Raw genomic sequence first — 12,501 nt, 5'->3', positions numbered from 1 at the left:
GTTATCTAGTAATCCTCAGTCTCTAGTGATCCTTGGCTGTCAATTCATGATTAAGAGTAGGGAACTAAAGACTTCCTGGTGGTCCATTGGTTAAGATTCTGCCTGCCAATACAGGGGACACAGGTTCAATCCCTGGTCCAGGGAGATCCCACTTGCTATGGAGGAACTAAGCCTGTGCGCCACACCTACTGAGCCCACACTATAGCCTGAGAGCCGTGAACAAGAGAAGCCACTGCAGTGAGAAGCCCATGCACCACAACAAAGAATAGCCCCAGCTCACCGCAGCTAGAGAAAGCCCACGCACAGCAGTGAAGACTCAGCACAGCCAAAAAATAAATAAATAAATCTTTTTTATTAAAAAAAGAGTAAGGGACTAAAAAGATTATTGGAAGCTCTGAGTATATGAATAGCTAGAGCTTGTCAACTTTGAGTTTTATAGGATTTTGCTATTTAGGGGATGGTATTAATATTTTAGGCCTCCTCTTGGGCTGGTAAGATTCCTAAAGAAAGTGTTCTAGTTTTATGCCTTTGCCTAAAGGTAAAAGATGTTGCTGCCAGAGTTCTGGAAGCAAAGTATAGGAATAGGGCCTACTGTGGGTCAGGGTGGGAGTTACATCTTTGAATATGCACACTGTGGTCTCCTCCCATTTTCGGTATGGTAGTCCCTTGTGTCTGGAATCCCCCAATCCAGAGACTGTTTTACAAACTCTCCAGAGAGCAAAGCTCTAGACTTCGATCATTGGCTAGCAGCATAAAGTAGGGTGGAGGGGTGGCTCTAGGAGTCTGTAACTCAAACAGCTTTTCCCTAATCCTTATTTTTATCCTCTTCTTAGCCTCCAATTTCAGAGGTACCTGGTATTTCCAGGTTGTATCTTTTGAAGACCCTGTGATATAAATTGGATTGGTTCTCAACTTTTGCATTACTGACTTAGGTTTTGGCTTTGACTATCTTAGGTCTGCTAAGTCTGTCACCCCTGGACATTCCAGCTTCCAGAATTTTGATGCTATAATCTCTTCCTGTTCTTCCCATTCTTAAGTATTCATGACTTTTATTTTTATTTTATTTTTTTTTATTCATGACTTTTAAACAAGCGTAAAACAAGTCTTTGTTTCTGTACAAATGCTCCTGGGATTTTTTATTTGAAGCCATTAGTAGAGATGAATTCTTCCAGTGCAAGCACATCATTAAGGAGGGGAAAAAAATGGATCTTGGATTTTTTTATCTATTTAGTGTATTTTAGGTAAAACTTAGTTCAATGTTGAATTTCCATTATTTTTGTTCAAAGTATGATTTAATATTGAAGAAAATGAAAGGATGTTGATCTTTTTATGGTCTCTTTTCTATGAGATATTTTATGTTTGCTGGTGGCACCTATAATATGCACCAGCAACATATTGGTGCTATAATATGCACCAGCAACATATTGCAACATATGCAACAAATTATATTCTAGACAAATAATTTATATATGTCTGACTCTACACATGGACATCACCAGATGGTCAATACTGAAATCAGATTGATTATATTCTTTGCAGCCAAAGATGGAGAAGCTCTATACAGTCAGCAAAAACAAGACCAGGAGCTGACTGTGGCTCAGATCATGAACTCCTTATTGCCAAATTCAGACTTAAATTGAAGAAAGTAGGGAAAACCACTAGACCATTCAGGCATGACCTAAATCAAATTCCTTATGATTATACAGTGGAAGTGAGAAATATATTTAAGGGACTAGATCTGATAGATAAGAGTGCCTGATGAACTATGGATGGAGATTTGTGACATTGTACAGGAGACAGGGATCAAGACCATCCCCATGGAAAAGAAATGCAAAAAAGTAAAATGGCTGTTTGAGGAGGCCGTACAAATAGCTGTGAAAAGAAGAGAATTGAAAAGTAAAGGAGAAAAGGAAAGATACAAGCATCTGAATGCAGAGTTCCAAAGAATAGCAAGGAGAGATAAGAAAGCCTTCCTCAGCGATCAATGTAAAGAAATAGAGGAAAACAACAGAATGGGAAAGACTAGAGATCTCTTCAAGAAAATTAGAGATACCAAGGGAACATTTCATGCAAAGATGGGCTCGATAAAGGACAGAAATGGTATGGACCTAACAGAAGCAGAAGATATTAAGAAAAGGTGGCAAGAATACACAGAAGAACTCCACAAAAAAGATCTTCATGACCAAGATAATCATGATGGTGTGATCACTGACCTCGAGCCAGACATCCTGGAATGTGAAGTCAAGTGGGCCTTAGAAAGCATCACTATGAACAAAGCTAGTGGAGGTGATGGAATTCCAGTTGAGCTCTTTCAAATCCTGGAAGATGATGCTGTGAAAGTGTTGCACTCAATATGCCAGCACATTTGGAAAACTCAGCAGTGGCCACAGGACTGGAAAAGGTCAGTTTTCATTCCAATCCCAAAGAAAGGCAATGCCAAAGAATGCTCAAACTACCGCACAATTGCACTCATCTCACACGCTAGTAAAGTAATGCTCAAAATTCTCCAAGCCAGGCTTCAGCAATACGTGAACCGTGAACTTCCAGATGTTCAAGCTGGTTTTAGAAAAGACAGAGGAGGAGAAGGCAATGGCACCCCACTCCAGTACTCTTGCCTGGAAAATCCCATGGACGGAGGAGCCTGGTGGGCTGCAGTCCATGGGGTCGCTAAGAGTCAGACACGACTGAGCAAGTTCGCTTTCACTTTTTACTTTCATGCATTGGAGAAGGAAATGGCAACCCACTCCAGTATTCTTGCCTGGAGAATCCCAGGGACAGTGGAGATTGGTGGGCTGCCGTCTATGGGGTCGCACAGAGTCGGACACGACTGAAGTGACTTAGCAGTAGCAGTAGCCTTTAAATCCAAATGCTCTGGTGGCTCATCCTCCAAGCGCAGGACCCCCCGGCTGGGGATCCTGATGTGGTGCTCAGAACCCTCAAAAAAAAGAAAAAAAAAAAGAAAAGACAGAGGAACCAGAGATCAAATTGCCAACATCCGCTGGATCATGGAAAAGGCAAGAGAGTTCCAGAAAAACATCTATTTCTGCTTTATTGACTATGCCAAAGCCTTTGACTGTGTGGATCACAATAAACTGTGGAAAATTCTGAAAGAGATGGGAATACCAGACCACCTGACCTGCCTCTTAAGAAACCTATATGCAGGTCAGTAAGCAACAGTTAGATCTGGACATGGAACAACAGACTGCTTCCAAATAGGAAAAGGAGTACATCAAGGCTGTATATTGTTACCCTGCTTAATTAACTTCTATGAAGAGTACATCATGAGAAACACTGGGCTGGAAGAAGCACAAGCTGGAATCAAGATTGCCAGGAGAAATATCAATAACCTGAGATATGCAGATGACACCACCCTTATGGCAGAAAGTGAAGAGGAACTAAAAAGCCTCTTGATGAAAGTGAAAGAGGAGAGTGAAAAAGTGGGCTTAAAGCTCAACATTCAGAAAATGAAGATCATGGCATCTGGTCCCATCATTTCATGGGAAATAGATGGGGAAACAGTGGAAACAGTGTCAGACATTATTTTGGGGGGCTCCAAAATCACTGCAGATGGTGACTGCAGCCATGAAATTAAAAGATGCTTACTCCTTGGAAGGAAAGTTATGACCAACCTAGATAGCATATTGAAAAGCAGAGACGTTACTTTGCCAACAAAGGTCTGTCTAGTCAAGGCTATGGTTTTTCCTGTGGTTATGTATGGATGTGAGAGTTGGACTGTGAAGAAAGCTGAGCGCCGAAGAATTGATGCTTTTGAACTCTGGTGTTGGAGGAGACTCTAGAGTCCCTTGGACTGCAAGGAGATCCAACCAGTCCATCCTAAAGGAGATCAGCCCTGGGTGTTCTTTGGAAGGAATGATGCTAAAGCTGAAACTCCAGTACTTTGGCCACCTCATGCGAAGAGATGACTCATTGGAAAAGACTCTGATGCTGGGAGGGATTGGGGGCAGGAGGAGAAGGGGACGACAGAGGATGAGATGGCTGGATGGCATCACCGACTCGATGCACGTGAGTTTGAGTGAACTCTGGGAGTTGGTGATGGACAGGGAGGCCTGGCGTGCTGCGATTCATGGGGTCGCAAAGAGACATGACTGAGTGACTGAACTGGACTGAACAAATTATATTCTCTTTTTCAGTTTCATTCCTTTCTTAAGAGTATTGTCCTCTTTGATATACATATGTTTAAAACAAAGGGAAACATTTCTTTTACAGATAACTGGTGTCTGAATTGTTATTCCCTAGAGTAGGCTGGGTGAGTTGGAACCCTAATAATAATATGTCTTTTGTTTCTTAGGATGATAAAATATGTACTTCCAGATGTATTTCCTTTTCCCAACTATATCTCTTTGTGTCTATTCTGAGAGCTTTTACAAGACTTTGTCTTTGTGTTCTTTAGAGTTTAACAACTCTTTTGTGGATTCATTGGGTTCTGATGAGGATTCTGGAAATGAAGATGTTTTAGATATGGAGTACACAGAAGCTGAAGCTGAGGAACTGAAAAGAAATGCTGAGGTGGGTGACATATTCCTTGTGTAAAACAACTGGTCACGTTATCACTACTCCTCCTCCTGCTCCTTATCTTCAAAGGACTCGGTCATTGTCCATTGCAGGTTCATTTCTGCCCCTTTGGCAGCCATCAAATGGTCCTCACTTTTCTCTTGAGCTTTACTTCTCATTACTTACACAGAATATTCAAAACAAAAAGAAAGAGAAAAACAAACAAACAAAAAAAAGAAAACATTCTTGACAGCCTCATGTACATGTTCCGTTCAGTTCAGTTGCTCAGTCATGTCCGACTCTTTGCTACCCCATGAATTGCAGCACACCAGGCCTCCCTGTCCATCACCAACTCCTGGAGTTCACTCAAACTCATGTCCATTGAGTCGGTGTTGCCATCCAGCCATTTAGGTAATAACTTAGTAATAGCTCTCAAAGTTACATATATGTTAAATCACCTTCAGTTTTACCAAAACTATTTTATCTTTAAGGTTAAATACTAAAACTAGTTGATTGTTACTCAGTGAAAACTGTTGAATTAATAACTTTTAACTAGAGCACTTGGAATCTTTTTTTAACCCTTTTTCCCCCTAAATAATTGCTTTTTTCCCATTTTCTAATTTTTTTTTATAATTTTAATTACCCAGATCCCACTGTTCTAACTTCTGTTTATTTTAATTTTTAGCTAACACTGAGCATTTAAATTTTCTTTTTTCATTATAATATCAAGGAACTGTGTATGATTATAATGTTTTCTATATTTAGGATTTTCTTCTTTAAGGAAATCCTCAGAAGTAAATTACTGCATCAAAGTATTTGAACATTTTAATTGTTTCTGTCTTCAGTTCAGTTCAGTTGCTCAGTTGTGTCCAACTCTTTGCGACCCCATGAATTGCAGCACGCAATCCTCCCTATCCATCACCAACTCCCAGAGTTCACTCAAACTCATGTCCATTGAGCCGGTGATGTCATCCAGCCATCTTATCCTCTGTCATCCCCTTCTCCTCCTGCCCCCAATCCCTCCCAGCATCAGAGTCTTTTCCAATGAGTCATCTCTTCGCATGAGGTGGCCAAAGTACTGGAGTTTCAGCTTTAGCATCATTCCTTCCAAAGAACACCCAGGACTGATCTCCTTCAGAATGGACTGGTTGGATCTCCTTGCAGTCCAAGGGACTCTCAAGAGTCTTCTCCAATACCACAGTTCAAAAGCATCAGTTCTTCAGCGTTCAGCTTTCTTCACAGTCCAATTCTCACATCCATACTTGACTACCTATAGCTATATTTCTTTCCAGTTTCTTCCCAAAATTATGTTGTATAGTAATGCCTAAAGTGCATGAATATCACTTTTCAGTTTTATTTTCTTTTCCTTGAAATATTTAAAATGTAAAAGTTTATCTATAATCCCTTCAACAATATAGCACCTGTTTTCATTATTTTCATTCTGTTTTTTAGTACTTAACCATTAACATTATCTGTTCATAGAGATCTGTAGTTATATTGTGTATGCTCATGTAGGTTTTAAAAACAAGTTAACATTTTGCTGAACCATGGTTTTTTTTTTTTTTTTTTCTTAAAATAACTGAATAATATTGAATTGTGTTGAAATACCTGTAACCTTTATTACTGGGCGTATTTTTAGTTCCAGTTATTCATTATTATAGATAATGCTACAGTGAATAGTTTTATACATATATACATTTTCTTCTTTTTAATTATTTTCTTAGAATAAATTCTTAGTTGGGAGTATAATTCTTGGTTCAAAGGATATGAACAGTACCAACCACTGAGTTTTTTATTGAGTCTAACCCCTCACACATTGAAACTTCCCCATGTCAGCTCTGATAATAAATTCAGTGTTTTGCTTTTATACAAATTAAGAGTTAAAAGTCATGCCCACTTCTGTTTTCCAGACAGGAAATCTTCCTCATTCCTATCGGCTCATCAGTGTTGTCAGTCACATTGGTAGCACTTCGTCTTCAGGTAAACAGACATTAGGATTTCAGCATTTTATAAATGGACCAGTCAGCATTTACTCCTTATTGAGTTTCTCTGAGCCTTGCTTTGTGAGGTGTGAGTTGAATGCATCACAGAAAACTTTGAACCCTGGGGGCCCCTTCTCAGAGCCTTAGCCAAGAGGCAGACTGCTGAGGAGGAAAGAACGCCAGCTTTGAGATTGGGCCCAAGTCCACATAAGTGACCCCAGCCCAGGGTCATCCTGGGGTGCCATGAGGCACCAGAGCAAAGGTGTGTCACTTGCAGGAGGTGCTCAATAAATCAATCTTTTGAGAAAAAAGAAAAACTTTGAAATATTTTCTTTTATCACATCGTATGTGTTAATAGGTGCAGCTGTTCTGATTTCTCTATTCACAAATGACCCAGATTTTCCTAAGCAAAATACATGTATCACAAAAGTTGTCCTGGCATAGCATATTTGCCCCTTTCTGTTTAGTCGCTCAGTCGTGTCCGACTCTTTGCAACCCCATGGACTATAGCCCGTCAGACTTCTCTGTCCATAGGATTCTCCAGGCAAGGATACTGGAGTGGGTTGCCATTTCCTTCTCCAGTATTCCCCCCTTAAATTTCTGTAATTTTTTAATGGGTTTTGGAAATATTGTTGGAAGTAAGGTGAAATGGGTTGACTGTTTCTGCCACTTCCTATACCTGAGAATAATTCAATATTTTATTTTTAAAAATTTAATTTTTATTTCTTTAAGGTCACTACATTAGTGATGTGTACGACATTAAGAAGCAGGCATGGTTTACATATAATGACCTAGAGGTATCTAAAATCCAAGAGGCTTCTGTGCAGAGTGATCGAGATCGGAGTGGCTACATCTTCTTTTATATGCACAAGTAAGAAGCGTTGCCCAGTCTGAAGTTTTTGGCTAAAAATCTCCTAAACTCTTTTCTTTTTCCTTTAAGGATAAAATGTACCCATCAGTTAAATTGGTTGACAATTTATTATTTTTATTAGGGCTCATATCTTGATATTTCCAAAATGATGTTTCTCTTAACTCAGCATTAATTACTCTTCTCACAGTAAAATGTAGATATAGAGCTTAAGAGCTTATTATGATGGAAGCTGTCCTGTTATTGTCTTTCATTATATCAGCTAGAAGATCTGAGTTCCATAGATAGGAAATACATAGCCTTTCTATCAAAGCTAGTTGTTGCCATTCCCCCCTAAGTATTTTCAAGAATCAGCACATGGGGTTAAGATGATAATAAAATGAATGAGCTGCTTATTTAATATAATTTAGGCATCAAATGGGATAATGCAGGCTTTATCTATGTCTATTTTTCTGTCTGTCCTTGTATTTGCTCACTGAATTTCCTGTTTAATTTTTTTTGTTTTATTTTAAGGGAGATATTTGATGAGCTGCTGGAAACAGAAAAGAACTCTCAGGCACTTAACCTGGAAGTGGGGAAGACCACTCGTCAGGTTTCATGAGGAACAAACCCCTGGGTTGGCAGTGTGCACTGCATATTCTCTCTTACTGCCACCCACTTCTCTTTCCTCTGCCTGAGAAGAATTTGGAACTCTACTTGATGCGGGAGCAACAAACAGCTCAGGGCCAAACCAAAAGACGAGAACTGCAATTATGCGGAACGCTCCATATTAATTGTTTTATGGAAACTGGTCTCACATCTGTAGCTGATTATCCTTTTTTTTCTCCTACAAGAGTGGCACTTCCTTTTGTCTTAGGAATACATGTTGTAAATATATATATATATGTACATACACACATATTTGTGGAATGAATGGAGCCTTAAACATTAGAATAGGCCACCAGAGTATGCCTGCTCAAAATTAATAGCACAGCAGTTTGGAAAAGAAAAGTTGTCAAAGAGTCCATTCACTTGAGAAATGTATGAGGATATACATATCATTTGGCATTTAGCTTTTATGTTCCTTGAGTAATTTCACTCAAGTTTGATCTTTCATGTGTGTTTCTTATTAGTAAAGTTCACTGGAAAGCCAGCTCTCCATGTTACACTAATGACAGTTTGTCCTCCCGGCAAAGGAGGGGCATTTCTGCCATCTGACTTGAGGAGCTTTTATAAAAAATATATATATATTTCATGGATTTGTAATGCTTTTGCTGTTTACATGCAGTCCCAAGAAATGGATTTTTGGTGCTTTGGAATGTGCTGTGTTGCCACATTTGATATTCATTGTACACTTTGTTTTCTTTCAAAAGAATCTTCACACAGTATGTTCATTGTGTATCATCTGTATTATTGTGATGAAGATAGAATCTTTTTTTTTTTCTTCTGTGTCATTCTTCCATGGAGCAAGCATTACCCTAACAGACTGAAGCAAAAACTGTAAGAGGTAGGAAAGTGATGTCCCAGTTGGGACTCCCCAACAAGAATACCTAAGGAAAATGAAGAATACTAGCATCTCTGTCTCCCAGACATAGAGAGGTCAGGAGGAGTATTCTTGTGTTCAAGCTGAAACTCTGGACCACTAAAGCTGAAAGCCCTGCTGCAAAGGTGAAATTGAGCACGCGAGCTGCGGGAAAAGCTTAACCATTAATCATTTGCCTTGCTATTCAAACAGGGTGAGAATTAAAATGTGATAGGTTTAGGTAATTCCAGAAGCTAACAAATAACAAAGGTGCATAATAGATTTATTACTTTTTAGGTGCTTTGAGTTGAGGTCAAATGGGGGTGCAACATTTAAGTGAGTTATATCACTCAGCTGACATAACCTGCTTGGTTAAGCAGCTTGTGAAACCATATAAAGAATGAGTTTGAGAGTAGAATTCTCTGTTCCTAAAATAAATTTGTGAGCCCAGGAATCATTAGGATCACACAGAGTTAAGTATAGCAAAATGAAACCTTCAACATTTTCTTTCATTTTTAAGTCCATCATCACAGAAGATGTAACATCTTTTCTAGAAGATTGCCTTAAGAGAGCTCCAGCCCTACTCTTGAAACTTGGATATGAAAAAAAAAAAAAAAGAAAGAAACTTGGATATGTTCTGACATAGTAACCTGTTCTAAAATACTGAATCTTTCAATTGTAAGTGGCCCCAGCACTTTTGCTTAACTACTGATGAAAGCTTTGTCTCCTACCTGTCAATGTCGTGAATGTTGCTGAATGGTGTGGTGGTAGGACATGCAGGAGCAGTATAGAGCAGGGGAAAATACTTGTTTAAAAAGCTAGCTTTTAAAATTTTGTTTCCACTAGGGAGGCTTTTTTTTTTCCCCTTGGGAAAAAAAACTATTTTCTCATATATGAGTGAAGTGGTAATCAAATTCTTTAGCTATTTATTACTTCTCTGTGTCTATACTTGAGAGTTTGAGAGAGGTGCTTTTAAAAATGGGAATGATTTGACGTGAGTGGGTGCATTTAGGGCATTTAAACAAGTAGAAGTGATGCCGTAAGCCCAGGTTGCCCGTGAGTATCCTTGTTTGACTTGCTTTTCGTAGCTTGTGTGTATGGTTTTGAAGTACACTTGGCTTAAACCTAATTTAATTTGCTCTTCATGTCTCGGGCAGGACTTACTAGATCAAACTAGGAGATGAGTTATCTCACTGCTCGTATACTTGCACGTTTGGGACTTGAAGTTCCGTAGATACGTCTGTTGTTTTGGCCTGGTCAGCCTTCCTTTCTCCCTTCACTCCTTCAGCTATTACCCCTTTCACTACTAAGTTAATTTCTCATTTTGGTTCCGTGAAGGGTTAATGACTACAGATGGAAAGCTCAGCCAGACCATATTGATGGGGTTTGTTTTCTGTTTGTTTTTTGAGCTGACAGTATTTATTTTAAAATTACCGGTAGATTATATTTTTTGTGCAGTTTGCTCAGAATCAGAAGATGGGGCACTTGACATGTTAGTGCCAGAAAGGGACAAAATAGGTAAGGACAGAGTGCTTCAGTTCCAGGCAGCTTGCACAATAACTAATATTCCTATTGAAAATACCAAATACGGTTACATTACTTTAAATGACTTTGAATTGAAACTTGACAGTACTTAATTTTACACACAGTTCATCTTAATTGGAATATTTTGAACTGGAAAATGAAACTAAAATTCAAACATTAATTCTTACCACCTAGTATTACTACAAAGGATTGGAAAGTTGCAGGTGGCCAGATGTTACTATCATTTTAGAAGTCCAAACTATAATTTAGGCTTACAGGAAGATAGATTCTGTTGTGTTGGGAATATGTATGTGTGTACAAACTCTGAAGTTTTGTCTCAGCAGAATAGAATAAGAAGCAAATCCATGAATTATTCTTCTATTTGTATTTTGATTCCAAGAGCTACTTGTTTACTTGCCATGGTCTGTTAATTTCAGACCTAACTTAATGGCTCAATAACAAATGTAAATATGTTTACGTTTTAAGAAGTATACAGTGATACTTAAAGATCAGTTCATTAACTCTGGGAGGCAAGTACTAGATATTTATTTCTCTCCTTGGTCAAGTGTAAAATTCTTCTAAAAGAAAAACTTGTAAGACCTCAGCAAGTGAATTCATGAATTTACTTATTCTTCCATACTGCAGTTACCATTATGTATCTATATAAATACAGCTCTACACATGTACAGCTGAATATGTAGTTGTATAATGAAAACTATTTGGAAACACCTAAATTAAAGAGATTCTTGGCAGTTTCTCATATGTAATTGAGCATGACGAGTGTAGAGAGAGCATGGGGGTTGGAGACAGGGAAAGAAAAGGTACTTTGTAAACTCATTTGTGATCTACTGGAAAGAGATTATACTAAGTAAAAATTACCCTTCTTCCTCTTTCTTCTCTGTCCTCTGGAGTGACTACAGTGTATGTTCTTAGTACTTTTTGCCCTGTTTAAGTGATTCCCCTGAAGTGGTCTTTTATTTTAAGTCAGGGAAGCAGAGCTGGATCTCCCAAGTGGATCCTGTATATACATGGAGATTTTCAGGAAAGTCACCAGCAACCCAATACTAGATGCAAGTCACACAAAAGTATCCCCCCCAAAACAGATACATCTTTTTCTTTCTCCCCATCTTGCTTTACACCAAATAATGCTCTTTAAGTTGTGTACAAAAACTAAACAGATTTCTTCCCTCTTAACATCTTTCTGATGTGTTACTTCAGAATTCTAATTTTGTCTCTATCTGTTTCTTATTAACATCTGAAAAAAATATATATATATATTTTATTGGAAGACAATAGTTTGTTAGGCCTTGAGAATTTTGTGACAGATTTCTTTTGCTGTGTCTCACCACGACCACTGACTCCTTTATGGCATGCTTTGATTACTAAACTTCAGACAGACTCTTTCGTTGTATCACATATATTTATACACAGTAAATTTTCCTTTCCGTGTGTGCTATGTATCTGAGGTTTTCAAGTTTAAAAAATGTGCCAGTATGGATATAAGCCGTTGATTTCAGTCATTTGGACTTAAAAAGTGCAGAGGTTTGAAGTACGTGTCCACTGCTGTCTGAATAGAGTAGATGAGGGTCTGGATCAGGACTGGAGTTGATTGGGTCCAATGCCAAAACGAGCAGTCATCTGGACTGGTCTGTCTCAAGAACAGAGGGGTGGAAGAGAGACACACCTTGTCTTTAGGTTTACCCCCACTCTTTTCCTTCCATCTCCAACTTCTCTGGCCTATCTCAGTGTTGTTTGTTTATGCTACAGAGAGAACAGAAGTAAGCTTCTTCATCTTTACCTAGTTGAGCCACTACCAGGCAAACCTGGCAGCTTTGGCCACATTATTTGTGAGGTGGTTTTCTTTGTGTTCAGAGTGACTTTTGATTCTGATTCGTTATTTTGTATGGAGCGGCACTTTATCTGTGTTTTAGCAGAACTGTTCCTCTGTACCCTTTACGGTTTTTTCTTGTTTTTTGTTTACCTTTTAAATTATGCATAGAGTTTTTTTGTGTGTGAAATTAAAGCCTTTATTAACCTTGTGTTCGACTGTTTATTTCTGAGGACACATTCTTGCAGACACCTCACCAGTTGTTGAAGTTGTGAAAATCACATTC

At 38.6% G+C, this 12,501-nt stretch overlaps 1 protein-coding gene across 7 annotated transcripts in view; it reads left to right on the top strand.

Moving 5' to 3' along the window:
* Positions 1 to 12,426, top strand: part of USP37 (ubiquitin specific peptidase 37) — an 85,701-nt gene extending 73,275 nt beyond the window's left edge. For all 7 annotated transcript variants that reach the window (XM_061384879.1, XM_061384835.1, XM_061384861.1 and 4 more), the window contains 4 exons: positions 4,412 to 4,527; positions 6,423 to 6,492; positions 7,227 to 7,365; positions 7,876 to 12,426. In XM_061384879.1, the coding sequence (XP_061240863.1) occupies positions 4,412 to 4,527; positions 6,423 to 6,492; positions 7,227 to 7,365; positions 7,876 to 7,963 (413 nt within the window). In that variant the 3' untranslated portion in view covers positions 7,964 to 12,426. The remainder of the gene's footprint in view (positions 1 to 4,411; positions 4,528 to 6,422; positions 6,493 to 7,226; positions 7,366 to 7,875) is intronic.
* The last annotated feature ends 75 nt before the right edge of the window (positions 12,427 to 12,501 follow it).

This window comes from Bos javanicus, chromosome 2 (genome assembly GCF_032452875.1).
Source record: "Bos javanicus breed banteng chromosome 2, ARS-OSU_banteng_1.0, whole genome shotgun sequence".
Taxonomy (NCBI): domain Eukaryota; kingdom Metazoa; phylum Chordata; class Mammalia; order Artiodactyla; family Bovidae; genus Bos; species Bos javanicus.
Note: the sequence above shows the minus strand (reverse complement) of the source record. Positions and strands in the feature narration are given on the sequence as shown.